We start from the raw sequence: 27,346 nt of genomic DNA on the forward strand, positions 1-27,346 counted from the left end.
TACATGTCAACAGGGAGTTGCAAATTAAAGCAATAACAACATACCACTACATATATATTACAGTACTGAGTAATTAAGCATGTAGATGGAAGATGATGGGAGCTAAGTCTCTCACTGTTGGAATCAGAACTGACAGACCAGCAAGGTGATGAGGCTAGAAAGATCCATGTGGTAATGGGTTAGAGTTAGAGACATTAGTATGAACTGGTATTTAGCTTAGTATAGATTCATTTCCTTACTCTGTCAGCTGAGAGGGACTGAAAACAAAGAAACTCCAGTAGCAAGGAGCACAAGGAATAAGTAGAACCCAGATTGTGGTTTCTAATACCATGCTCCAAAAAGGAATCCAGCCTCTTTGAAAAAAATGGCTGATTCTAGGACTTGGGCAGGCAATGTGCAAGATGAGCCTGGAGCATCTTGTAGTGGCAGAAAATAAGAAGTAGTAATGAAAAAGAGAAAGGGAGGAAAGGAAAGGAAAGGAAAGGAAGGGAAGGGAAGGGACAAGCAAAATTATAGGAGTTAAAGGGACACAGAGCCAACTGAAAGAGTTTCCAATGGCCAAAGCTAGAACAATTTGAGCAAAAAAAATACATAAGACAGTATTGGATTATAACCCAGAGTATAAAACAAATACCCATGAGTTCATTCTAATATAAATTAATGACTGAACAAACAAATGAGACAAATATCCCATGCAGAATTCCAAGTAGCTTTACAGTGGAGAGACCTGACAAGCACTACTTCAACCAAGTGATCATTGTCAACATCGACAGTGGTCAGTCATGTTGCTAGTGTGTGCCTTGATCTGATGTGGTGAAAATGGCACTCCACCTCTGTGGTCGTCCTCCTCAAAACCCATTACCCCACGGCAGTCATGAGAGAAACATCAGACAAATTCCAGTAGAGGCATAGTGTACAAAATACCTGACCAGTCCTCTTCAAAATGCTCCCAGGTCATCAAAACCAAGGAACGTCAGAGCCAAGAGGAGCCTAAGGAGACATGATGACTCCATGTAATGTGGGATCCTGGATGGGATCCTGGAATAACAAAGGAAGGGCATTCGGTGAAAACCAAGGAAATCTGAATAAACCGTGGACTTTACTTAATAATAATGTATCACTGTTGATTCATTAACTCCAACGAATGTTCCATACTGATGGACGATATTAATAATAGGGGAAACTGGGTGAGGAGATATGTGGGAACTCTCTGTACCATCTTCTCAATTCTTCTGTAAATCTAAAACTGTTCTAAAAATAAAATACATTTTAAAAAAAATAAACCAAAAGAACCCCTGATGATATAGGTATTTTCCATGTTTTTCTAAGGGAGGTTGGAGCCCAGAAGAGTCAAGATAACTGGCACAGATTGCCCAGCTACTTAAATGGCAGAGGTGGGATTTGAGTCCAGGGTCCTTGCTGTTGAGTCACAGTGACTTTGGCCTGTCTGTGGATGGAACTCTTCTGTTCCTTGGTTTCCTGCGTATCCATTTATGTGTGTGTGTTTCTTTCTTGTTCTCCCCAGGGCATGGCCTTTACCCTTGAGGAAAGGCTGCAGCTTGGGATCCATGGCCTAATACCTCCCTGCTTTCTGAGCCAGGACGTCCAGCTCCTCCGGATTATGAGATACTACGAGCGGCAGCAGAGTGACCTGGACAAGTTAGTACCTAAAGTCTCTTCTCTCTCCCCAGAGCCCGGGCTTAGCTGTCTGTTTCCTGTGGTCCACAGAGGGTTTTCTGGATACTCTCTAGCCAGGAAAGGCTGAGAGCCCTGAGAGATCCCAGATCCAGCCCTGCCTTTCATAGGGTGATGGTCTCCTTGAGGACCAGGGCTTGTTATGATCAAGGCACAGTCAATGTGTCCTGGGAGGACTGAGAAGGGAGCCTGAATTCCAACCAGTGGAATCTGGTTGGGCCCCCGGGAAGTGATGGAAGCAGAATCAGCCCAGGAAGCACCAATAGGACGTCAGCATTCAGCAGTGGGGTTCACGGAAGGCATTTTACTCAGCGGGAAGAAGTGGGGCAAAAATGTAGGGACATGTATGTTAAGGAAGTGGTACATGGCCCAGGTTCCTGGAATAAGGGGAATGTGGTGGAAAAGAGGGGAAATGGACAGGGGCACCTTGGGAAGGACCTGGGATGTTGTATGTTGGAGGTTTAGGGGGAGTAGTTAACAACCCTGCTGCCCCTCTGGTTCCTCCCCAGTGGGGATGTAGACATGAAAGGCCAATGGGGGATCACAGGGTCAGCTTTATCAGTCTTACTAAAGAAGGTGGTGACCTCACAGGTCACATGGCTATGAACAGGTAGTGACCTCACAGGTCACAGGATTTAAACACAGGTAATTAGCTCCAGAGTCCGTGCTTTCAACCTCTCTGCTACACCGTAGCTAAGAGGCGTTGAAGCTTAGTGGCTATAGGACTAGACGCTAGTCCTAGACTGAGTTCAAATTCTCATTTTACCACTTAACAGCAAAAGTTCTTTAGCCTCTCTGGGTCATTCCCCATCTGTACGTTGAGTATGTCAGTGGTGTCTAACTCATAGGGTTATGATGAGGATTAAATACATTCGTATTTGTGGCGTGCTTAGAGCAGTGCCTGGCCCATAGTGGGCGCTATGTGAGAGCTTGTTAAATAAATGTGTCGTCTTGCCATGGGCTCCAGCAGAAATGTAGGGAGAAGATAAGTGTTCCTCTTACATATCCATAGAGCTTAATGGCCAAGACTTTGGGTCCTTGAGGGTGCGGCTGTCCCCCTAGGGGCTGAGTGCAGCAGCTTGTCAGGATCTTCCCATGTTCCCCCAGTACCATCCATCACTTCTGAGCAGTAGTGGGTAAGGAAGCCTCTGCCCCCTCCCCCTCCCCCTCCCCTGCAGCACTAACCTCTATGGTCATTACTCACATTAACTCCAAGGCCATACTGCAGCCCAAGCCAAACATTCTCTCCCTCTTGTTTATTCCACTCAGATTGGGTCTAGCCTCGTCACCCTGAAGAGCAAACCATAAAGTACACATTGATTCCAGCTAACAATATTAGACGTGCCCTAACTTTGAACAATCCAAACTTCTCTCGTTTGTTAAATTGCAAAGAAGAATTAAAGTCCAAGGTGAAATCCTCTTTCCTAAAGATATTAAGCCCTAAAAATCAAAATCCAAAATCCTTCCCTTTCCAGTTCTTTCCAGCTAGATGGGCCTCACTCATATGCCTGGGAAGATGTGTCAGGCTCAGGGGGCAGAGGCCTGATGATGGGAGTGCTAGAGGGTTTGCTACTGACACTTGCCCTGTTGACTACTCTGACCCACTCATTCCTGGAGTCCCTCATTTCAGCAGGTGCTTAGGGGGAAATGCTAAGGACACTCCCCAGCTTCTTACGGGTAAGGACAGTGGAGTGCTAGTAAATGTTTAAGAACTGGCTTTGGGGCCGTTGGGTGGGAATTTAGAGCATTTGCCGGTTTCCATGGTGTAAATACTCCCACCATGGCCAATTTCAACTTACCAACTTGACATCACTGAATGCAGAATTGAGAAGTGATGTGTACAAATGGCTACTGAGTAAGGGAATCCTTACACTAGTGCTGAGCTGAGCTCCTGGCTATTCTAAGCATAAATCCTCCCTTCCAAAAAGTGCCTCCTAAAACACATTTTTTAGTTCTGAACCAGTGTCTTTGGTGAAGAAGGAGAGGCTGACGCCCCAAGAAGTCACAAGACTTCCTCACAGTGACACAGCTAGTGAAGAGCAGAGCCGCGATTCACACCCAGGACCCTGACACCACACCCAGGGATCATTCCCCTGTCAGAGCATCTCTGTCACCCCACTCCATGCCAGGACCTCACGTGCCTTCATTATCTCTCCCAAACTGTTGTCCCGAAAGGTTGCGATATCAGCAGTCACTTACACCTCACTGGGAATTTCAATCCCTTGGTTTTTTTCTCCCAGACGTTTTTTTGCATTTTTAGGAGTCTGAATGGAAGGCTTTTATTCCTGGCTTAGTGATTTCAGGCTTCAGTAACTAAGTAAGAGAGAGATTTTGGGGGGAACATGCTTCCTGAGATCACTTGGTACTCAACCACTGGTGAACACTGCTTGTGACAGGAACCAGCCCTGTGTGGTAGAAAAGGCCAGTTCATATATCACTGGTCCACCCAGTATTTTCCCTGACCCTCCCCCATCCCCAGAATACCATTATTCTGTTGTCCTTCATTAATGTCCCCATAATAATAGTGTAACTAACCGTCCTGCATCATGGTTGAGAGCACAGATTCTGGAGTCAGATTGCTTAGGTTCAGATCCCTTGGGTGAATTATTTCATTTCTCTGTGCCTTGATCTCCTTGTCTCTAAAATAGTCAGAATTATAGTACCCACCTTCCAAGTCATTGGGAGGCATGTTCCCCATGTTAAATGAGTTAATGAAAAATAATTAGAATAGCACCTACAGCACGTGTAGTAATAAGCACCATAAGGCAGGTACTATTCTCCACATTTCATAGTTGATGAGACATGTGCTTAGAGGAGATGGTGACTTGCCCACGAAGGTGCCATTAAAAGTAGCTGAGTGGGAGCCCTGGGTCTTTGCATCAGGGGCCTTCCGTGCTGCCGCAGATGGTGCTCACGTGATCAGCTTGGTTCTTGTCTCGCCTCCCGAGGTACATCATCCTCATGACGCTCCAAGACCGGAACGAGAAGCTCTTCTACCGAGTGCTGACGTCGGACGTGGAGAAATTCATGCCCATCGTGTACACGCCCACCGTGGGGCTGGCCTGTCAGCACTACGGCCTGACCTTCCGCAGGCCCCGGTGAGCGGTCCTGGGACAAGGGCTCAGGGAGGGGCTGTCTCATGGAGGGGAATCAATCTTCTTGCTGGCCCTGCTTGTTGGGACTCCGGAAGCGCTTTCTGGTTGGGGCAGCGGCCCAATGAGGCATTTGTTTTTAAGCAGTTGCTCAGTGAAATGACCCCATGTGCAGAGAAATGAGCTGAGAGAGTATCTAGCAAGGGGATAGTGGAACTTCTTCACCTCGGAATAGTAAATGTCCGACATGTTGTTCAGAGTTGGCCTGAGAGGTATTTCAGATTGTTTTTCTCTCCTTATCTACCTCCAACTTCCTCCCTCCCTCTGTCCCTCCAAACCCTGCTTTCCTGGTCATCTCCAATGTGCCAACAGCTCTCCTGCCAATTCAGGCCCATGAATAATGGAGTGTTGGATGCCAGAGACTGAATTCTTTTGCTGATTCAAAGAACCAGTATTCCTTCATTTGGGTTTGACTCAGATTCCACTCAAATCGTCATTTTATTAGGCAAAAATTTGGCACTGCATTTTCTTTCAGAGCCAAAGAGTTTGGGGGCAGTTTTCTAAAGAGATCACCTGGTTTTTTTCACGGTGAGTTCAGCATATACATTTTCTAAAAATTAAAAAGGAAAAAATGGGAGGATTTTTAAGTCTTCAGTGCAAGGTAATTGTCAACACATAGTTCTAGCACTGATGATTAAAGAGCTCCTGGGTTTATTATATGTCATGGAACATTGTTTCGGTCTGTGTTAAAATACTTAAATTTACAACATACTGTGCACAGATGTGTAATTTACGTTTACATAGAATTTATAAATCTGTGTTTATAAATCATGTGCTATGTGGGGAACATGTAATCATGGATCCAGAACATCTTTTGTTAATTTGGAAAAACAGTCTTCCAGTTCTGAAGGCAGCATTTGGGATGAGCACTGCAGGCTGAGCCCACAGTTACCCTTGGCGGAAGGCAGCGTGTCACACCTCGTCTAGGGGAGGGTGTCCAGCTGTTGCAGCAGACTCGTCCTCATTACTCAGAGCAGCCACACTTCTGCCATTCTGAGGCATGGGCTAGGGGTGGTGTGTGGGGAGCGAGGCAGTGCACCAAGGCCCCGCAGCAGTTCTGGTCTTTGACCTGCCTCTTTCAACAGGAAAGAGACTCCTGTTCTCTTATTCTCATCCCTAAAACCAACACTGGCAGAGACCTTGGAAGCTGAGGGTGCATATCTGAAGGATGCAGGACCCTATTTACCTCCCAGTTCCTACTCAGAGATGGTCCTTGCAGGTCCTTCCTCTTGCACAGTGCAGCTCAGCTCATGTCATTTCTCTCCTCTGAGGCTGTCAGCAGCCACCTGGGGCTTAAAGAAACAAGTCGAACACTTTGACAAAACTAAGCCTGGCACAGCCCAGATCGTCCTCAAAAATCCCATGTTCTGGCTCCCCTGATCTAGTCTCCTTGCCCAAGTATGCCTGGCATTCTCTGCATGCCTTTGCACATGTAGTCCCCTCTGCCTCAGACTCCTGCATTCTCCCCTTTCCTCATTCTCTACCCGTCAAAATGCAAGTTATCCTGCACACACTCCCCTTCCAAGAGTCTCTGTGGAGCCCTCCCTGGTCCACGCCGGCCTGAACTGATCACTCTGCTTTCAGCCTCCCACACAATCCATTACACATATTTCTATTCCATAGTTTTATTGTTGGTGCTTTATGTTTTAATTATTTGTGTATCAGCCTCCTCTACTGGAACACAAATTTCTGGAGGGGGCAGGAAATGCATCAGATCCATTTCTCGAGTAATCGACCCTCAGATGGGAAGGTAGCATTGTGTACTGAGTGAGAAGAAAGAGCTAGGTGTTCTCAGTCAGCCCCGTGGTTTAGTTTCCTTGACCTTGGGCAAGTTTCTTAACCTCTCTCAACCTTAATGTCCACATTTATCAAATGGAGGTAATAGCGCTACCTACCTCAAATAATCATTGTGAGGGTACAGTGTGATAGTGTGGTCAGGTACCTGGCATAAATGTTAGGGTCTGTTTCCTTCAGTAACTGCTGGGAGGAAGGAAGGACTGATAAATGCAGAGTTCTACTATATGTCTGCATTTTTTAATTTTTGCAAAAAAAAATTGAGTCGTTGAACATGTAATGAACAAACATGTGTAACTAAGGATGCGATTTGGCTCTTCCAGACTCACTGTTTCCTGAAGAGGTCCTTTATTCCTTAAGGCATGGCTCACTGCTGCCACTGGCTTGCAGCTGAGATCACATGGAAATACACGGCCATCCCACTCCCCTCTCCCACTCCCAGGCTGTGTGGGAGCCCTTCTCCACAGGCACTATGGACTAGATTGTGAATTCAGCTGTTGGCTTCAGATAAACTAGTATCAGGCTGGTGATGGTAGAGTTTGCCTCCAGGGTCCACTGCAGAATCCAGGAAACACGAATTTGAGTTAATGAGCAATTCTGGAGCAGTTACTAGGTGCTGAGCATCATGTTACACACTGTGAAGTTACCCCCAAAGAACAAAATACAGTTCTTGACCTCAAGCAATAATAATGTAAGTTGAATACAATAAAAGTTAAAAGGAAATAAGAGATTTAATAGGGACAAAGGATTACAGGAGCAAAAGGGAGAGGAATATTTCTTTTCCCAGAGGGCAGCAGGAATGCTTCACCTCAAGGCTGAATAGGAATTCCATGGGTGGAGAAGGAGGGAGCGGCCATTCCAGGAAAGGGCTTGGTTTTATCGGCTTTGTAGACAGCCTGGCAGTCAGCTACCTTGGGTATCTCCCCACCTCCTCTGCCTGGCAAGGAGGGCAATGGGAGGGGACCTAAGCCTTTACATCCATTGGCTTATAATGGACCTTCCCAAAGTCCTGGAAGGTTAGTTTGTAAACAGTGTCATTCATTTCACAAATGAGGAAACTGGGGTGGCCAAAGGAAAGGAACTGGTCTGAGATCACATTTGGCAAGCAATTTATAAAGTGGCAATTCTGACAGTGGGAATCAGGGGAAAGCCACACCAAGAAGATGACATTTGATCTGGGCCGTGAAAGATGAGTGCAAAGAATTGAGACAAAAAGTCTTTGTCTCTCTTAGATAGCCTCATCCACCAGAGGGCAGACAGCAGAAGCAAGAATTACAATCCTGCAGCCTGTGGAACAAAAATCACATTCACAGAAAGACAGACAAAATGAAAAGGCAGAGGACTTTGTACCAGATGAAGGAACAAGATAAAACCGCAGATAAACAACTAAGTGAAGTGGAGATAGGCAGCCTTCCAGAAAAAGAATTCAGAATAACGATAGTGAAGATGATCCAGAGCCTCGGAAAAAGAATGGACGCAAAGATCGAGAAGATACAAGAAATGTTTAACAAAGACCTAGAAGAATTAAAGAACAAACAAAGAGATAAACAGTACAGTAACTGAAATGAAAAATACACTAGAAGGAATCAATAGCAGAATAACTGAGGCAGAAGAACGGATAAGTGACCCGGAAGACAGAATGGTGGTATTCACTGCTGTGGAACAGAATAAAGCAAAAAGAATGAAAAGAAATGAAGACAGCCTAAGAGACCTCTGAGATAATCTTAAATGCAACAACATTCGCATTATAGGGGTCCCAGAAGGAGAAGAGAGAGAGGAAGGACCCGAGAAAATATTTGAAGAGATTATAGTCGAAAAATTCCCTAACATGGGAGAGGAAATAGCCACCCAAGTCCAGGAAGCACAGAGAGTCCCAGGCAGGATAAACCCAAAGAGAAACACGCCAAGACACATAGTAATCAAATTGACAAAAATTAAAGACAAAGAAAAATTATTGAAATCAACAAAGGAAAAACGACAAATAACATACAAGGGAACTCCCATAAGGTTAACAGCTGATTTCTCAGCAGAAACTTTACAAGCCAGAAGGGAGTGGCACAATATATTTAAAGTGATGAAAGGGAAGAACCTACAACCAAGACTACTCTACCCAGCAAGATTCTCATTCAGATTCAACGAGAAATCAAAAGCTTTACAGACAAGCAAAAACTAAGAGAATTCAGCACCACCAAACCAGCTCTACAACAAATGCTAAAGGAACTTCTCTAAGTGGGAAACACAAGAGAAGAAAAGGACCTACAAAAACAAACCCAGAAAAGAAAATGATAATAGGAACATACATATTGATAACTACCTTATACCTGAATGGATTAAATGCTCCAACCAAAAGACACAGGCTCTCTGAATGGATACAAAAACAAGACCCATATATATGCTGTCTACAAGAGACCCACTTCAGACCTAGGGACACATACAGACTGAAAGCGAGGGGATGGAAGAAGATATTCCATGCAAATGGAAATCAAAAGAAAGCTGGAGTAGCAATACTCATATCAGATAAAATAGACTTTAAAATAAAGAATGTTACAAGAGACAAGGAAGGACACTATGTAATGATCAAGGGATCAATCCAAGAAGAAGACATAACCATTATAAATATATATGCACCCAACATAGGAGCACCTCAATACATAAGGCAAATGCTAACAGCTATAAAAGAGGAAATCGACAGTAACATAATAATAGTGGGGGACTTTAACACCTCACTTACACCAATGGACAGATCATCCAGACAGAAAATTAATAAGGAAACACAAGCTTTAAATGACACAATAGACCAGATAGATTTAATTGATATTTATAGGACATTCCATCCAAAAACAGCAGACTACACTTTCTTGTCAAGTGCACACAGAACATTCTCCAGGACTGATCACATCTTGAGTCACAAATCAAGCCTTGGTAAATTTAAGAAAATTGAAATCATATCAAGTATCTTTTCCGACCACAATGCTATGAGATTAGAAACCAATTACAGGGAAAAAAACGTAAAAAACACAAACACTTGGAGGTTAAACAATACGTTACTAAATAACCAAGAGGTCACTGAAGAAATCAAAGAGGAAATCAAAAACTACCTTGAGATAAATTACAATGAAAACATGACGATCCAAAACCTATGGGATGCAGCAAAAGCAGTTCTAAGAGGGAAGTTTATAGCAATACAAGCCTACCTCAAGAAACAAGAAAAAATCTCAAACAAACAATCTAACGTTACACCTAAAGGAACTAGAGAAAGAAGAACAAACAAACCCAAAGTTAGTAGAAGGAAAGAAACCATAAAGATCAGAGCAGAAATAAATGAAATAGAAACAAAGAAAACAATAGCAAAGATCAATAAAACTAAAAGCTGGTTCTTTGAGAAGATAAACAAAATTGATAAATCTTTAGCCAGACTCATCAAGAATAAGAGGAAGAAGACTCAATCAATAGAATTAGAAACGAAAAAAAGAGAAGTTACAACGGACACCACAGAAATACAAAGCATCATAAGAGACTACTATAAATAACTCTATGCCAATAAAATGGACAACCTGGAAGAAATGGACAAATTAGAAAGGTATAACCTTCCAGGACTGAGCCAGGAAGAAATAGAAAATATGAATAGACCAGTCACAAACACTGAAATTGAAACTGTGATTAAAAATCTTCCAACAAACAAAAGTCCAGGACCAGATGGCTTCACAGGTGAATTCTATCAAACATTTAGAGAAGAGCTAACACCCATCCTTCTCAAACTCTTCCAAAAAATTGCAGAGGAAGGAACACTCCCAAACGTATTCTATGAGGCCACCATCACCCTGATACCAAAACCAGACAAAGATACTACAAAAAAAGAAAATTACAGACCAGTATCACTGATGAATATAGATGCAAAAATCCTCAACAAAATACTAGCAAACAGAATCCAACAGCACATTAAAAGGATTATACACCATGATCAAGTGGGATTTATCCCAGGGATTCAAGGATTCTTCAATACATGCAAATCAATCAATGTGATACACCATATTAACAAATTGAAGAAGAAAAACCATATGATCATCTCAACAGAGGCAGGAAAAGCTTTTGACAAAATTCAACACCCATTTATGATAAAAACTCTCCAGAAAGTGGGCATAGAGGGAACCTACTTCAACATAATAAAGGCCATATACAACAAACCCACAGCAAACATCATTCTCAATGGTGAAAAACTGAAAGCATTTCTTCTAAGATCAGGAGCAAGACAAGGATGTCCACTCTCACCACTGTTATTCAACATAGTTTTGGAAGTCCTAGCCATGGCAATCAGAGAAGAAAAAGAAATAAAAGAAATACAATTTGGAAAAGAAGAAGTAAAACTGTCACTGTTTGCAGGTGACATGATGACTGTACATAGAGAATCCTAAGATACCACCAGAGAACAACTAGAGCTAATCACTGAATCTGGTAAAGTTGCAGGATACAAAATTAATGCACTGAAACCTCTTGCATTCCTATACACTAACAATGAAAGATCAGAAAGAGAAATTAAGGAAACAGTCCCATTTGCCATTGCAACAACAAGAATAAAATACCTAGGAATAAACCTAAGGAGGTAAAAGACCTGTACTCAGAAAACTGTAAGACACTGAAGAAATAAATCAAAGATGACACAAACAGATGGAGAGATACACCATGTTCTTGGATTGGAAGAATCAATATTGTGAAAATGACTATACTACCCAAAGCAATCTATAGATTCAATGCAATCCCTATCAAATTGCCAGTGGCATTTTTTACGGAACTAGAACAAAAAATCTTAAAATTTGTATGGAGACACAGAAGACCCCGAATAGCCAAAGGAGTCTTGAGGGAAAAAATGGAGCTGGAGGAATCAGACTCCCTGACTTCAGACTATACTACAAAGCTACAGTAATCAAGACAATATGGTACTGGCACAAAAACAGAAATATAGATCAATGGAATAGGATGGAAAGCCCAGAGATAAACCCACACACCTGTGGTCAACTAATCTATGACAAAGGAGGCAAGGATATACAATGGAGAAAAGACAGTCTCTTCAAGAAGTGGTGCTGGGAAAACTGGACAGCTACATGTAAAAGAATGAAATTAGAACACTCCCTAACACCATACAGAAAGATAAACTCAAAATGGATTAGAGACCTAAATGTAAGACCAGACACTATAAAACTCTTAGAGGGAAACATAAGAAGAACACTCTTTGACATAAATCACAGCAAGACCTTTCTGATCCACCTCCTAGAGTAATGGAAATAAAAACAAAAATCAACAAGTGGGACCTAACGAAGCTTTTGCACAGCAAAGGAAACTACAAACAAGACAAAAAGAGAACCCTCAGAATGGGAGAAAATATTTGCAAACGAATCAACGGACAAAGGATTAATCTCCAAAATATATAAACAGTTCATACAGCTCAATATTAAAAAAACAACCCAATCAAAAAATGGGCTGAAGACCTAAATAGACAGACATTTCTCCAAAAAAGACATAAAGATGGCCAAGAAGCACGTGAAAAGCTGCTCAACATCACTAATTATTAGAGAAATGCAAATCAAAATTGCAATGAGCTATCACCTCACACCAGTTAGAAATGGGCATCATCAGAAAATCTACAAACAACAAATGCTGGAGAGGGTGTGGAGAAAAGGGAACCCTCTTGCACTGTTGGTGGGAATGTAAATTGATACAACCACTATGGAGAACAGTATGGAGATTCCTTAAAAAACTGAAAATAGAATTACCATATGACCCAGCAATCCCACTACTGGGTATATACCCAGAGAAAACCATAATTCAAAAAGACACATGCACCCCAATGTTCATTGCAGCACTACTTACAATAGCCAGGTCAGGGAAGCAACCTAAATGCCCATTGGCAGATGAATGGATAAAGAAGATATGGTACATATATACAATGGAATGTTACTCAGCCATAAAAAGGAATGAAATTGGGTCATTTTTAGAGACATGGATTGAGCTAGAGACTGTCATGAAGAGTGAAGTAAGTCAGAAAAAGAAAAATAAATATCGTATATTAATGCATGTGGAACCCAGAAATATGGTACAGATGAACTGGTTTGCAGGGCAGAAAGAGAGACACAGGTGTAGAGAACAAACATATGGACACCAAGGGGGGACAGTGGTGGGGGGCAGGGGGATGAATTGGGAGATTGGGATTGACATATATACACTAATATGCATAAAATAGATAACTAATAAGAACCTGCTGTATAAAGAAATAAATAAAATAAAATTAAAAAAAAAGTCTTTGTCTACAGTGACCCAAGCACACCCACCTCCTCCTTGCTAGAATGCAAGGTCTCTGGGACCTCATGGAGGGTAGAACAGCAGACTAGAGGGGCTGGGTAGGAGAACTGAACAGTGGTTCTGACCAATACTTAGTCTCCTCCCCACCACCCAAGGCGGTTGGATTAATGGGGAGCTGTTTCACACTCCCATCCTAGACTCACTGGTGGTTCTCCAGTGGGTCAGCCATGGAGAGGGTCTTTACAGCAGAGTGGAGGTCCATGTGGGTGGAAACAGGGCCCTGCCAACCACCTGATCCCAGAGAGCCAGGTCGACCCTGAGTGGGTGTAGAGAGGGTGCTGCAGAAGCTGGACACGTAGCATGGAAAACAGATGTGTGATGGTCCCGGCAGGAGACCTGCAGTTGTACTAGAATCAGGAGAAAAGCATCATCATAATAACTGCTCGCTAAAGGCCAGGTGCTATCCTAAAATCTTTATACAGATTACCCATTTAATTATCACCCCCTAAGAGATAGGTACTATTATCATCGTATTTGTAGATGGGAAAACTGAGGCACAAAGAAAACTTGCCCAGAGTCACACAGCTCATAACCAGCAAAGCCAGGACCTAAACCCACGCAGTCTGAACCAGAGTGTGGACAGATAACCTCCACACCATGCTGCTTGCTAGAGTTTGGGGCTGTGCACATTTGGTGGGTACTCGGGATGGGGCGCCCTTGCAGCTCCTGGAATTTGATTGCCCGGGGGTCTGAGGTGAGGGTTGCTATATACTGTTTCCAGAGCCTCTCCTGGGAGGGAATGAACCCCACGATCAGGACCACTGGGTGGGGCTGAGGCAGGCACCGGCAGACTGAACCGTCCTCTTGGATTCGTCCCTCACGCTCTTGGTACAGACTTCACTTCTTCAGATGATTACCCAGTTAAGTTATCTGACACGTGACATTCTGAGCTGTTGCTCCAGGTGTGCACTTGGCTGCTTTCCTGGTGTTGACGGCATACCTGCCTTGCTGCTTAGGGAAGGGAGAGTTTGGGCTCCACCGCAGCCCTGAGCTTCATCTGAGGCCTGGCTGGGAATGGCTTTGTGCATTAAGATCCGAAGGGAGGGCAGCCCCAGGGCCAAGAGGGAGAGAGCCAGGTCCTTCTCAGTTTCTGAAATGATAAACATTCCTGCCAGGTTCTTGGGAACAATGGAGTCCTCTGTGAAAGGGCCTGGCCCCCAACCTAAGCTAATTAGATCTAGCGGAGGCTAAAATTGACCCTTTGACACCCCTGGGGCTCTGCATCACCTCACAACGCTGAGGGAGATGCCAGAGTATGTCAAGGACACCTGAATACCCCTGGGCAGATGAGACACAGCAGAAGGTTCTGGGCTCTGTGGAGCCCTCCTCTGCCCCTTCCCGCGTCTCCCCTGACACACCCCCTGCGTGTGCCTCCATGGGCCATGGGTCCTGGCTAGCCTAGCTTGAAGGAATGCACCCAAGGTCATTAGTGTATGACTCAGAAGAGGTGGAAGCCAGAGGAGAGGCCAGGCGAGAGGAATACAGTTCAACCATGGAGCAGGTGTGGAGAGGAAGCCAGTATGGTGTGGTTTGCTGTCCAGTGTAAGCAAATGTTCTCCCTTCAGGAGGCCACCTCCCATGGACCAGACTGGTCCTCACCCTGCACGGCCTCTCGAGCTCCAAGCGCTCTGCACACACATACCTGTACGCCTAACACTTCCCCGCCCCCTTGTGGGGTCCCAGCTGTGTGGGTGATGAGGGTTGGGTTGCAGGTACTGGAAGGAGCACGACCTTTGAAGCCAGGCAGACTTGACCTTGAATCCCAGTTCAAAAAGATGATTTCTGTTTGAACTGCCACACGTAAAGGGCGCTTGTCCGTGCTCGGCAGCTGTGATCTGCCCGACCCATCTCCGCTAGGATCTGTCGTCTGACACAGTCACACCACCCAAGAGTCTCAACTGCAGGCCTCGAAATGCCAACCACTCTGCTGTTTGATTCAGACCTGCGTGATCTGTACTTGTGCTTAACTGGCACATCCACCAGCAAGTACTTGTGCAGAATTACGGGGCCATGATGAGTTAGAAAGGTGAGGGTAGGAAGTGGGACTTGGTTTCCCCAGTCAAGGCTCTGTGGCAGATACCTGAGGACAAATTCGCATTTGGACAAAGCCAGCAGCCCCTGGCCCTGCGCCAGGCTCTTGTCTCTCTTATCTGCAGGTAGATGGGCTTCTGTACACAGGCCAGTAACAGGTACACAGGATATTAACAGCTACTGTTCATTGAATTTTACCAGGCTCCTCGAGAGCCCAGGTTAGGTTCTTTGTGTACTTGATCTCTGAGCCCTACCGCACCCCTGCAAGGTGCTTGTTACTTTACCCAGATGAAAACTAAGTTGTCTAAGACATCGCAGCGGACCCAGAGCCAGTTCCCTGTATTTTTCCTGTGTTTATCGTCCAGCTTCTTGTGGCCCTGGTAAACATGACGCCTCACAGACAAACACTTGCATTCTTGAGGGACACACGTTAGGGGCACACACACACACCCGGAGGGCAGGATACCATGGTGGTCAGAGCAGCGGAGCTGGAGTCTAGAAAGAGGGGGTCAGCTCCCCCGGTAACAACCGTGTGGCCTTGAAGCCTGGCTGCTCCCAGCCCTTGAGCCTAGATCACAGGCACCGTGCACCTCGTGGGGATGTTGTGCAGGTCCGATGAGCTAAATGTGTGTGAAGGTGCTTTATCAGTTGTAAAGGTCCTCAAAAGCTTGAAGGGGGTTTACTTTTTCATCTCTTCCTCTCCCTCCCCAACCCCCATAAAAGGATGTGATTAAAGCTCACACTCACCCCCTTGGGGTTTCCTGCCTGCCACTGTCAATGTCTGGCGAGCCCTTGCCTCATTTTTTACACTGGGACCCTTTTATCTTCAACCACCTCTACTATCTACACACACACACACACACACACCCCTCTCTGCCTCTTAAATGCCTACTGAAGCCATTTTCTAGCCACATACAAGATTGATGTTGCCAACACCTTGACCAAAGCCACTCTGGAAAACAAAGACAACTTTATCTCAGCAAAAGTCAGAAGACCGCTGACACCCAGGACACCGTCTTTGATCACATTGCAATCTGGACTCCAGCCCATCTGTCAGTTCATCAGGAACACACACACACACACACACACACTCCCAGCATAACTGGGAGGCAGGCAGAAAGCAAGGATTAGCCTCAGCAGACCAGCGGTCTCCTCCCCGTCCTCAGGGCACCCAAGTGCTGATTCCTTTGCTAGAGCCCGCTCCACGCCCAGTTACGCCCAGGTTCCTCTGCCAGACTCTTCCAGCTGTGATGCTGGAAAGGCTCCCTGGAGCAGAGCAAGCACAGGGCTGCAGCTGGGTCTGCTTCACTTCCTGTCTTCACTTCCACATCTGGCCCTTTTAGTCCCCCAGCCTTGGTGTTCTGAGCAGAGCACGGGGTTAGGAGTCAGGACCCCTGGGTTCTAGCCCTTGCTACCCTCTTTCTGGCCATGACTCCTTAGGCAAGTCACGTAGCTCCTTAGGCTAAAGCAAAGGTGGTGGCGTTGGGTTGTATGGCTTCTGTGATCTCTTCCAGCTCTAACCATGTAGGATCTAGTAACTCAAACTCTATAACCTAGTTACAAGTGGGATCTTCAAGTGAGCCATGGTCACATTATGGAGCTGAGCTGAAGTTTCTCCACCTGTAAGATTAAGAGGTCAAGTTAGAGCAGTAGTTCTCAGTGGCAGCTGTGACTAAAGGCATCTGCAGTGGTTTAAATCAGAATCCCAGAGGTGGGGCCCCGGCAGCTTTAGTCTTCAGGAGCTCCCCAGGGATGCTCTTGGGCAACTGCTGAGCAGGGTGATCTCCGAAGTTCCTTCCAGCTTGGATCTTCTCTGACTTGTCAGGAGTCGGTAACCTGCAGCCCATATCTTCCAGGCCTCCCCAGGCTGGCAGTGTACTGACGGTTAGGGTCATGATAATGTAACAGAAACTTTGTCTCCAGCTCAGCCCTCAGCAACCAAACTGTTGAACCTCACTGCCAAGTTCCCGCATGTCTCATTTACGCGGGTAGTGGGGGGGGGGGGTAGTCTCCTATGTGTTTCCACCCTCCCCCAATTTCCTCCTGAAGCCTCTATCACTGCACAGAAGTCACCCGTCTCCCAAGCTGCAATTCATCCTATGTCAGTAGTTCATTAGACAGGAAAAAGCATCAGACCAAAGGTGACTGATCATTTGGAGGAAGGCGTGATTCAGGGTAGCCTGGCTCAAAAGAGGAAATGGGCCAATTGGAGTCCTTTCCAGGAATTTGAACTGACAAACGGGAAAAGGTATATGGAGAGAATTTTCCAGTTAGGAAGGGAAATTAGGGCAAAAAGGTTGCTATGGTTTAGATTTTAGAGTCGGGTCGTGGTAGGCCAAAGGCAAATGCCAGCTATGATGGAGCAGAAAAGAAAAGAATAGGGAGTAAAGGATCAGATCTGTAGAGAGAGAATAGGGCAGATGGGAAAGAAAGAGGGAAAAGTAGGCAGAGCGAGTGACGGTCCCCAGAACTGCCTCAGTTCATGATCATGTTCCACTCCAGTTCCTGTTCACAAATTTACAATGAACTCTGTTTCTCCAGAGGGAACTTAAGTGAGCCTCTGCTTTAGGTCACTGGAAGAGCCAGGCTGAAGAAGAGCTGTGAGATTAGATGGTTCTGATTAGTGCCCCAATCCCCTTGTTAACTGGGTGGATGGAGCTAACAGATTAAAGTAGGGTGTCTCAAACTTTAGGGCGCACTAAAATAACCTGGAGGGCTTGTGAAAACAGACTCAGAGAGTTGACTGAGCCACCAAGTTCCAGGCGCTACTAGTGCCTGCTGGTGCAGGGACCACACTTTGAAAACCACTGAATTAAAGGCTGGTGAAAAGTCATTCACGCACTGTGGCTGTAAATTTGCCTCTAAGGTTCCTGGCATTTAAGGCAGATAAATGCAAAAGGAGGTGAAAACACATGGCTTTCAGTTTCTGACAAGAAAAAGCTTGCCAGGCTTATCTGCAGAAGTGTCATCTTGCCGAGAGTTCTGACTCACATGTGGGCATCTTCCCAGACAGACCAGCTGGGCAGGCCAGGGTCTGTCATGGATTGATTGGTGCCAGTGATCGGGAATTGATGCTGGAATGGATCTGAGGAAGGTGGCATGGGAGTCCTTCCAGAGCGTGAGGTTGTTCAGCTGTCATTTGACATGAATGTCATGTGGTGTAAGTTAAATTGTATCTGGATCCCACATCGCAGAAACACTTTGAGACCGAGAGATGGAGGAGAGAAGGACCTGGTTTTTTTTTTTTTCTAATTTTTATTTTTTTTTTAGTAAAGACTTTATTTTTTTAGGAGCAGTTTTAGGTTCACAGCAAAATTGAAGGGAAGGTACAGAGACTTCTCATAGAGCCCCTGCTCCCACACATGCACAGCCTCCCCATAAACAACATCACTCACCAGAGTGCTACATCTGTCACAACTGATGAACCTACAGTGACACATCATTATCACCCAGAGTCCATAGTTTACGTGAGGCTTCATTCTTGGTGCTGTACATTCTATGGGTTTGGACAAATGTATAATATGGTATCATACAGAGTATATTCACTGCCCTAAAAACCCTGTGTTCTGCCTATTCATCTCTCCCTCCCCTACTCCACTCCTGGAAACCACTGAGGGTCGTTTATTTTTGTGTCTGAATTACATGGGTTTCAATCACTGAGGGAAGTGGCGTCTTTTTTAGAGGAAGTTTAAAGATTTACAGACGAAAAAGTGAGTTTGTACTTCATTGCATGTGACCTGCCTTTAGCATTCAGGAGCAGCTTGCTGTGTGGGGAGGATAGAGAACCCTCACCCGCAACCGGCACCCATGAGTCTGGGCGTAGGGGGCTCAGAGTGAAGGTAGAAAAGGTTGAGCGGCCTCACACAGATGCAAAGATTTTATTTTTCTGTTCAAGCTGGAAGCAGATGAGCTTTATTAACTAGAACAGGATGTCCTGAGTTTGACTTCCTTTAGCCGAAGGCAGATTTCCCTGGCAATTTAAACAAACTGATTTTTGTTTCTTTTTTATCTGACTCTGTACTTTTCCTCCTTTGTCTCTGGCAATCCCAACCATGGTGATCAAAAGAATAGGTGTGGGAGAATTTCCTTACTGAGAAGGAAATCCGTACATACAGTCAGGAGTTGAGTAGACCTTTCCGTAAATAACCTTGATCTCTCATTAACCTGTAAAATGCACGAAAGCTTGTGTTTGCTCACAGGAACAGACTCAGGGACTGGGACTTAGGAAGGAGAGGTTTTGTGTGAATGGGATGAGAAGGAACAGATCAGGAAGCGTGTGTCTGGGGTGCAGAGGAAACTGAGGCACCGAGATTTAAATAACCTGAAAACAGTTACGTATCTAGCACACAGTCAAGCTGCGATTCGAACCCAGGCTCCAAAGCACACACCCTTGGCTACTGCCCATCATCATGCCCTTCTGAGCCTCTTCTCCCTGGTGATGGAGCTTCTCCAGGACAGAGGACTCACCACCACCGTGTGCACAGCATGTGTGAGGAGATCACTCCATCAAGTGGGTGGGGAAGGTAAGGCCAATGTGAGGCCAAGTGAGGACTTTGGATTCGCTCATCAGGGATCACAGTACACTTCTGAGAGGGGGGCTACACTGAAAGCATTTTCCAAGGAGGATAGTTCTCGGAGGACTAAAGAGGAGCGTCCGCAGAGCACTGCTGTGTTAGCTGAAGGACAATGAGACAAGAGCCTGACAGAGTCTGAGATGCCGAAATGAAGGGTGAAAATGCAGGACATTGAGAAAGAGAAGCCTGCGGGATGTAAAGACTAGTGGGATGTGAAGGTGAAAGAGAGAAGAAGAAACATCAGATGTGAACTGCATTGCAGTGCAGTGACAGGCATGGAAAGTTGAGCTTGGGCTCCAGAACTGGAACAGTGAGCTGGATCAGAACAACAGCTGCCACTGCCTTCTGTTGAGGGGTCAGGACCACGATAGTCACGTGACCTTTATTCTTTGAGTCTCACAACAGCCCTGAGAAATCAGAATATGTTACTGTCCCCCTGTCACAGAGGAGAGGTTCAGAGGTGATGGGACACTTGCCTGGAGCCAAAGGGCTAGTAAGTGGCAGGATTCAAACCCGAGTCTATTCTGTTCCAGGGCCTCTCCCTCCTTCCACATTGGAACTCCCTCTAGTCCTGCATTGCTCAGCATTTCTGAGTCATGTGTCCCACACATATGTCCTCCTCAAAATGACAGCTACGGGACTTCCCTGACGGTGCAGTGGCTAAGAATCCACCTACCAATGCAGGGGACACGGGTTCGAGCCCTGGTCCAGGAAGATCCCACATGCAGCAGAGCAACTAAGCCCGTGTGCCACAACTACTGAGCCCGCGAGCCACAACTACTGAGCTCGCGAGCCACAACTACTGAGCCCACGTGCCACAACTACTGAAGCCCGCGGGCCTAGAGCCCGCGCTCCGCAACAAGAGAAGCCACCACAGTGAGAAGCCCGCACACCACAATGAAGAGTAGCCCCTGCTCGCCGCAACTAGAGAAAGCCCGCGCTCAGCAACAAAGACCCAACGCAGCCAAAAATAAATAAGTAAATTTATAAAAGAAAAAAAATGACAGCTAAGCAAACACGTTCCTTAGACTGAATGAAATTAGCCACAGGGATCTGCAGGAGCCCGCGTGCATCAGTCTCGGCTGGAGTCCCCTGCGGGGAGACGGGGGCCGTGGGGCCATGTCAAGGTGCCCGGTTAGAGAGCCACGGGAAGAGAGCCAGGGTTTGCACCTTGGCAGGATCTTCACACCTGCACAGGCAGAGCCCTTCAAACACATAGCAAGGACACACCAAGCATTTCCTGCTCCCATGATACGTCCTTGAGTTGGTATCAGGTTATTCGATGGCTCCACATTTAAGCGCACCCGCTGCACAGCCAACACAGATGCTACCTGTGTGCCCCCGGCAGCTCCCTCCCCACAGCTCCCAGACAGCTCCCCGCTCCACGTTCCAAGACAGGCTGAGACGTTTGCCTCCTAAGAGGACTTTGAGAAGAGTCGCATCTCTCCAGGAAGTCTTAGGTGAGGCCTTGTCTGTAAAGAAATGGAATAGATTCCCTCTTAAGAGACCCTTGAACTAAGCATTTCTGTCGGTTTGCCTCTCTTTGCATCCTACAGTGACAGGATCATGGAGCTCAAACCGAGGCCAAGAGAGGACATGACACCTTCCCCACCGGGGGTACAAATCAGTGGAAACAGTAGGACTAGAACTAAGGTCTCCTGACTCTTTATTCCCTTACTGCTGTGCAGAGAGATAGGTAGGTGTTCCCCCGCCATTTGAATCAAGCTTAATTCGTAATTATTATTTACATTTATATAACACTTTGAAGTTTGAAGGTGAATTCAAATACAATCCTGCCAACTGCTCTGTGAAACACAGGGCAGCCCCTTTCACGTGACGAAATGGGGGATCCAGAGGTTGACTCCCTCAGGCTCTCTACAAATAGTGAGAGAGAGACCTGCACCTAGAGTTGGCAGCTTCCTATTTGTCATTCAGGACTCTTTCCACTACTGGACTGACTATAAGCTTCCGACTGGCAGGAACCATATTTGTTTAGCTCACCGTTGGATACCCAGCACCCAACACAGAGCCTGGATACACTCCTTGTTAGATGGAAGGAAGGGTGGATGGAAGGATCAATGGATAGAAGAATAGGATCGATGGAGAGAAGAAACTTAGAGTCTTATTTTCCTGATGACTCCTAATAGATCTTTGAGGAGTGAGCTTCTATTATTAATGGCTCCTTAAAAACAAAGAGCTTTAACTCTGTAATTTTGTTTAAAATTCATTATGTCCTAATTTTTTTAATGTTAATGTAAATTACATTTGGTTCCTTTAAGAATCTTCAGCAGGAAGACTTGCCCAGGACTTGGGACATAGTAGGCATTCGATAACCGTTTCTGGAATTTAACTGAATTTAAAAGCGAGGCTGGAGAGGTAAAAGTAATTGCAAAGAGTCTGTATGTTACTGGTATGATTAAAGAACAGACTATCTATTACTTGCAAAATAACTTTATCTCCAAATCCAGGCCTATCAATTGGGAAGAAACCAACAGCGAGAATGGAATGAGATCATGAGCTGCATTTCCAGAATCTTTGGTTCCAAAGGATTAATAACGATGTCCAGTCCTCACCACAAATAGGTGCAATAGATTGCCCTTGCCTGCCGGTGCAGGATGGACCCTGCGTGAGCCAGCGGTGCTTCTTGTGTGCAGCCAAGTGGAGGGACGTGGATGTGAGGTTGTCATGGTAACTTTTTCACTGATTGGAAGAATAGATGAAGCTGGAGTGAACCTCCTTGGCTCACATGGGGGTGGGAGTGGGGTAACCAGTAGTAAGGAGCAGAGAAACTTCTCTCTCTCTCTCTCTGTCTAGACAAAGACGGTGCAGGAAATTTGAATTCAAGTAATAGTAGAGCAGAATCAGGTAAAGTGCTGGCTAGAATTAGGGTAGATAGGTAATGAAATGATTTTGATGATCAAACCAGAAACGGGGGTGTTTGAGAGTAAACCTCTACCCAAGCCAGTGGTTTGAAACTTTCATAAGAGTCCACTTTAAAAAATTACAGACTCTAGCTCCCTTTCCCAAGATTCTGTTTCATTGTGTCAGGAGTAGGGCACAAGAATCTCTATTTTAAAACTACCCAAACTTGGGGCTTCCCTGGTGGCGCAGTGGTTGAGAGTCCGCCTGCCGATGCAGGGGACACGGGTTCGTGCCCCGGTCCGGGAAGATCCCACATGCCGCGGAGCGGCTGGGCCCATGAGCCATGGCCGCTGAGCCTGTGCGTCTGGAGCCTGTGCTCTGCAACGGGAGAGGCCGCAGCAGTGAGAGGCCCACGTACCGCAAAAAAAAAAAAACTACCCAAACTCATTATCCTACGGGAAATTTATGGACTGTATTGGTAGCACATGGATCATAATTTCATAAACTCTCCTCTGGGTAAGCAGAGCATCAGAAATCAAACTCAAGCCTGAGCTGACATCTCATCTGATGGGAAAACTTAGGGGAAAATAAAAGCTGTTTTCTACTTAGTCCTAGTTTTAAAACAAAACAAAAACCAGAGTTTAATTATTCCATGATTGACAACAGTTGAGTTTCTGAAATAAGGTACTTTAGTTTATACATTATACTTTCTTTTAAACTTACATTCTACCAAATGCTTCCCTCATTGACAGAAACCAGCAGATGTTCGCTTTGCCTCATGGCCTTTCCCCATCTTACCCAATGACAAATTCCCACGTACCCTTTAAAATCATCCCAAATGTCTTCATCTCTTGCCACCTCCTTAGTCTCTGTACCCACACTCTTGCTTGCAGAATATTTTGATCCTTCTTCTGTGTCTGTCCACAGTGGCCTCTGCTAATACTCTACTAGTGAACTTACTACATTGTTATCCAGTAGTTATTTACAGATCTGCTCCATCACTCTCTCCTCTATCTGACGGAGCTTATCAGACAGTGTGTCTCATTCATCTTTGTAACTTTGCCCTTTCCCTTTCTTTAACTCCTAGTATGGCAGTTCCCATATACTAGAATGAATGAATGAATGAATATGTGTTCTATAAGGGCAGAGATCTTTGTTTTGTTAACTGACGTGAATATTCCAAATGCCTAGAACAGGTCTTGTCACAAAGAGGGGTCTAATAAGTAATTGTTGAAATAATTCATGAATGAGTGCTTAGCTTTCACAGCCAGTAGAAAAGAAAGACTGGACCTGCTGTGTTTCTCAGCATAACAGTAAAAATTTTTCATAGTGGCACAGTCTCATGAACAGGTCATGATTGAGCTCCCCATTTGATATTTCTGGCATCTAATAGTTTGGGGTTTAGCTATATAGACCCAAGGTATTCTAATAGAGAAACAGAAGTAATATTGCAAGCATATAGCTCATACCTACATAATCGGATCAAGTCAACTTTTTTCAGCCTTCCTCATCACATTCTGCTACTAATGGTAAGCCTCGGATACCAATGATTCTCTAGGAGACTTTACATGGAGTAATAGTAAAAATAGCTTCTATTTATTGAGCACTTACTAAATGTGCCAGGCATTGTACTAACTGCTTTCCATATATTATCTCTTTTCATCGTTTTCAGGCAACTTGATTAGAAATGTTTTATTGTCCCTATTTAACAGATGAAGAAACTGAGGCTCAGATGTAATTTGCCAAGGTCACTCAGCTACTAACCAGAAGACATGAGATTTGAGCCTAAGTCTGTCTGAGCTTCTGCTGTTGAGCTTCACGGTAACTCTGGTGTTTTGAATTCAGTGGGTCCCGTTGGAACACACGTCGTTTCCCAGTCATTTCAGAGCAAATACTTTCTTGGCTTTCACCTTCCTGATCTTGAGTTTTCTGAGACTTCTTCCTTTAAAGAGATTTATAGTTTGGAGGCTAAACTCAGTCAAAATGACAAATTACATCAAATGCCCCACACCCACCTCACCCCAGCTTAATTCTACCTGATGAGTAGCCCTTTCATACATTTGGTTCCAGGCACTTAGCTGTCTCTTGCATTGGCTTCCAGTGATCAGGGTCCCTGAGGTTTGCACATATGTTTTCCCAGTGAACTTTTGTCCTCTCTGAAAACTGCATTCTGTTCTCTTTTATTAAATTCCAGCTTTCATGACTAATATACGGTGATAGCTCCAGAGATGTTTATACGATAAATTAAAGTGGGCAGAATCTTCCGCTTACAAATTGCTTCAAGATAGGGCTCAGATGTCTACCCATAGAATTGTCTCATAAATGCTAGCATAAAATTGATCCGAGCTTTTACAACTTCAGCTTTTGCCCTTGGCTTAGGGGCCTATTGTTTCAGTGGGTCTCGACAGGGTCCTGCGCTCCTAGCCTGTTTCTCAAGCTGAGGCTACAGAGATTTATGACTCAGTTGGAAAAAGTATGTGGGACTACTTCTCAAACCTGCTTCAGAAAAACAGGATGTTTCTCTCTCCCGATCTTGCACATACCTGTAAACAAATGACTCGTTGGCAGGGCCTCTGAGTCAGAGGTATAGCATTTTCAGTCTCTCAGGTTTGACGATTATTTGCTTGGATAAATCAGAAGTTCATGTTAGAACAGAGCCACGTTCCAAAAACTTATTGCCCAGAGACCCAGATTAACTAGAGACCTTCTAGACGGCAGGAAGGTGTGTGTTTGTTTTATAAAGTGGAGGCATGTGTGGGTCTGTGCCATTTTCACAGCCATAAAAGAAAGTGAAGAGTGTTAAGTGTGGCTTCTCAGGGAAAACGGGGCCTGAAGCCTCTGTGATTATTATTGTTGGAGGAGTAAATATTTCAGTAGAAAAAGAAACTCCTTTGTACCATCTCTGCCTGAGTTTTCTTGGCATGTCTTAATATTTTCAGGTGGCAGCTGAAACCACACTAACCTTCCTTGCTCTAATTGGAAGCATCTGTGAGTTGCAAAATTAGAATTTTCAGATTCTTAAGTGATTTGCTATTTGGACAGGGGTGTCAGTTTTGGCGGAAATTTTCATCTATGCAGCCTTTTTTTTTTTCCTCCCAATTATAAATTGTTCAGTCAGCTAATGATGTGATGTTAACCAGGGCAGTCTTCATCAGCTTTCCACGTACGGACGCTTTCTTAAAAATGAAAACCACACTGTCTTCTACAGTGGTTTGTACACCTTATCAGGCTCCTTCTTATTCGAGGAGAACAGAGGGAAAAATTCCCCCAACCCTTGGAATTCGACTGGAACAATTTTCTCCTGCCAAAAGGCGTCTCATAATCAAAAACACTAGAGCAACAAGTGATATTTGCAAATTCCAGGAAGAAAAAAAATAGTTGAAACAATTAGAAACCTATTCCAGGTTTTCTCTATGTTCGTAGGAGCCTGTCTTCTGAAGGACTTTAGTGTTTTACAGGTTATCTCCCGAAACTTCAACAAGAGAGACATGAAGGTTCGGTGGCTTCTTACAGGCTTGCCTGTACTTACCACTTACACTACTTCCTGTCTCAGCGCTGCTACCTCATGGAGCCTCAGTTCTCCCGGGTGTAAATGAGAATTTCCTAGCTTCCTAGACTCGTGGTGATGAGTAAATGGTGTAGCATTTGTAACATGCTCCTAGTGGGAGCTGTCTTACTCCATTCTGGCTGCTATAACAAAATACCACAGACTGGGTGGCTTATAAACAACAGAAATTTATTTCTCCAGTTCTGGAAGCTGGAAGTCCGAGATCAGGGCAGTGGCATGGTGGGATGAGGGCTCAGTTTTGGTGGCAGACTTGTCCTCGTACCCTCACATGGCAGAAGGGGTTAGGGAATTCTCCAGGGCCTCTTTTATAAGGGCAGTAATCCCATTCATGAGGGCTCCACCCAAATGCCCCTCCCAAAGACTCCACCTCCTAATACCATCACATTGGACATTAGGACTTCAACATAAGAATTTTGGGGGGACACATTCAGACCATAGCAGGAGCTAAACAGATGCTGGCTTCTTCTCTTTCTTTCTTTCCTACATTTTACTTGTCGCAACTGAGGTAAAAATGACATGACTTACTTGAGGCCAAAGATCAGGCCCTCATGGAGCCAAGACAAGCCTGAAATTTACAGGTCTAGAAACTTCAAGGCTCCACCCTCTGTCTGGGTTCAACACCAGCTCTACAGAATTTGGCAGAGGGTACGTTGTAGACTGTTCCAAAAAGTCATAGAGAGCAAAAGACTGTGGGTGCCACAAGCCACTTCACAGATACTGTATGTGGCGAGTAGGATTAAAATTAATGACTACACAGGGGAAGGGTTCAAAATGATGCCACCAAAAAGATGACCCTGTCTTTCCATACTAGGCTCCCCATAAACGTTTGCAGTATTAAATTTAATAGGCTGGACCTGCAGATCAGTAAGTTTTTGAGAGTGAAAACGAAAAACAAATAATACTTGTCTCAAGACACAGGCAAACCAGAATATGTAGTCGCCCTACCTGGGAACCACAGCATGAATTTCTGTGTCTCTTGGAGGGAAACCGCCATTCATTCCTTTGAGAAATACATCTTATGTTCCAACTTAAGATTTTTCAAGAGGCTACTTGTGACCAACATTGTGTTGTTTTACTTAACGCTCACACCAGCTTAGTGAGATGGATTTAATTATTAAATTAACTATTAATTAGCGCCCCACTTTAGTAATGAGCAACTGACACTCAGTGAGGTTAGTAATTTGTTAAGGTTGCACAGCAAATAAGGGTAAGATTTGGGATTTGAGCCCAGGTCTGTCTAGCTGTAAATTCATGCTCTTGCAACTGTTCTAGGTCTAGTCTCCAGGTCTTGCTAGATTATGTCATAGGATCATAGA

General features: G+C 44.9%; 1 protein-coding gene across 4 annotated transcripts in view; it reads left to right on the forward strand.

Moving 5' to 3' along the window:
- ME3 (malic enzyme 3) overlaps positions 1-27,346 on the forward strand; it is a 198,844-nt gene that overhangs the window by 94,742 nt on the left and 76,756 nt on the right. For all 4 annotated transcript variants that reach the window (XR_003791571.1, XR_003791572.1, XM_029209574.1 and 1 more), the window contains 2 exons: positions 1,526-1,659; positions 4,644-4,793. Coding sequence is in view for 2 of the 4 variants with exons in the window: in XM_029209574.1 (XP_029065407.1) it covers positions 1,526-1,659; positions 4,644-4,793 (284 nt within the window). In the remaining 2 variants the exon portion in view is untranslated. The remainder of the gene's footprint in view (positions 1-1,525; positions 1,660-4,643; positions 4,794-27,346) is intronic.

This window comes from Monodon monoceros, unplaced genomic scaffold (assembly GCF_005190385.1).
Source record: "Monodon monoceros isolate NGI ecotype Baffin Bay Population unplaced genomic scaffold, NGI_Narwhal_1 Super_Scaffold_7, whole genome shotgun sequence".
NCBI lineage: Eukaryota > Metazoa > Chordata > Mammalia > Artiodactyla > Monodontidae > Monodon > Monodon monoceros.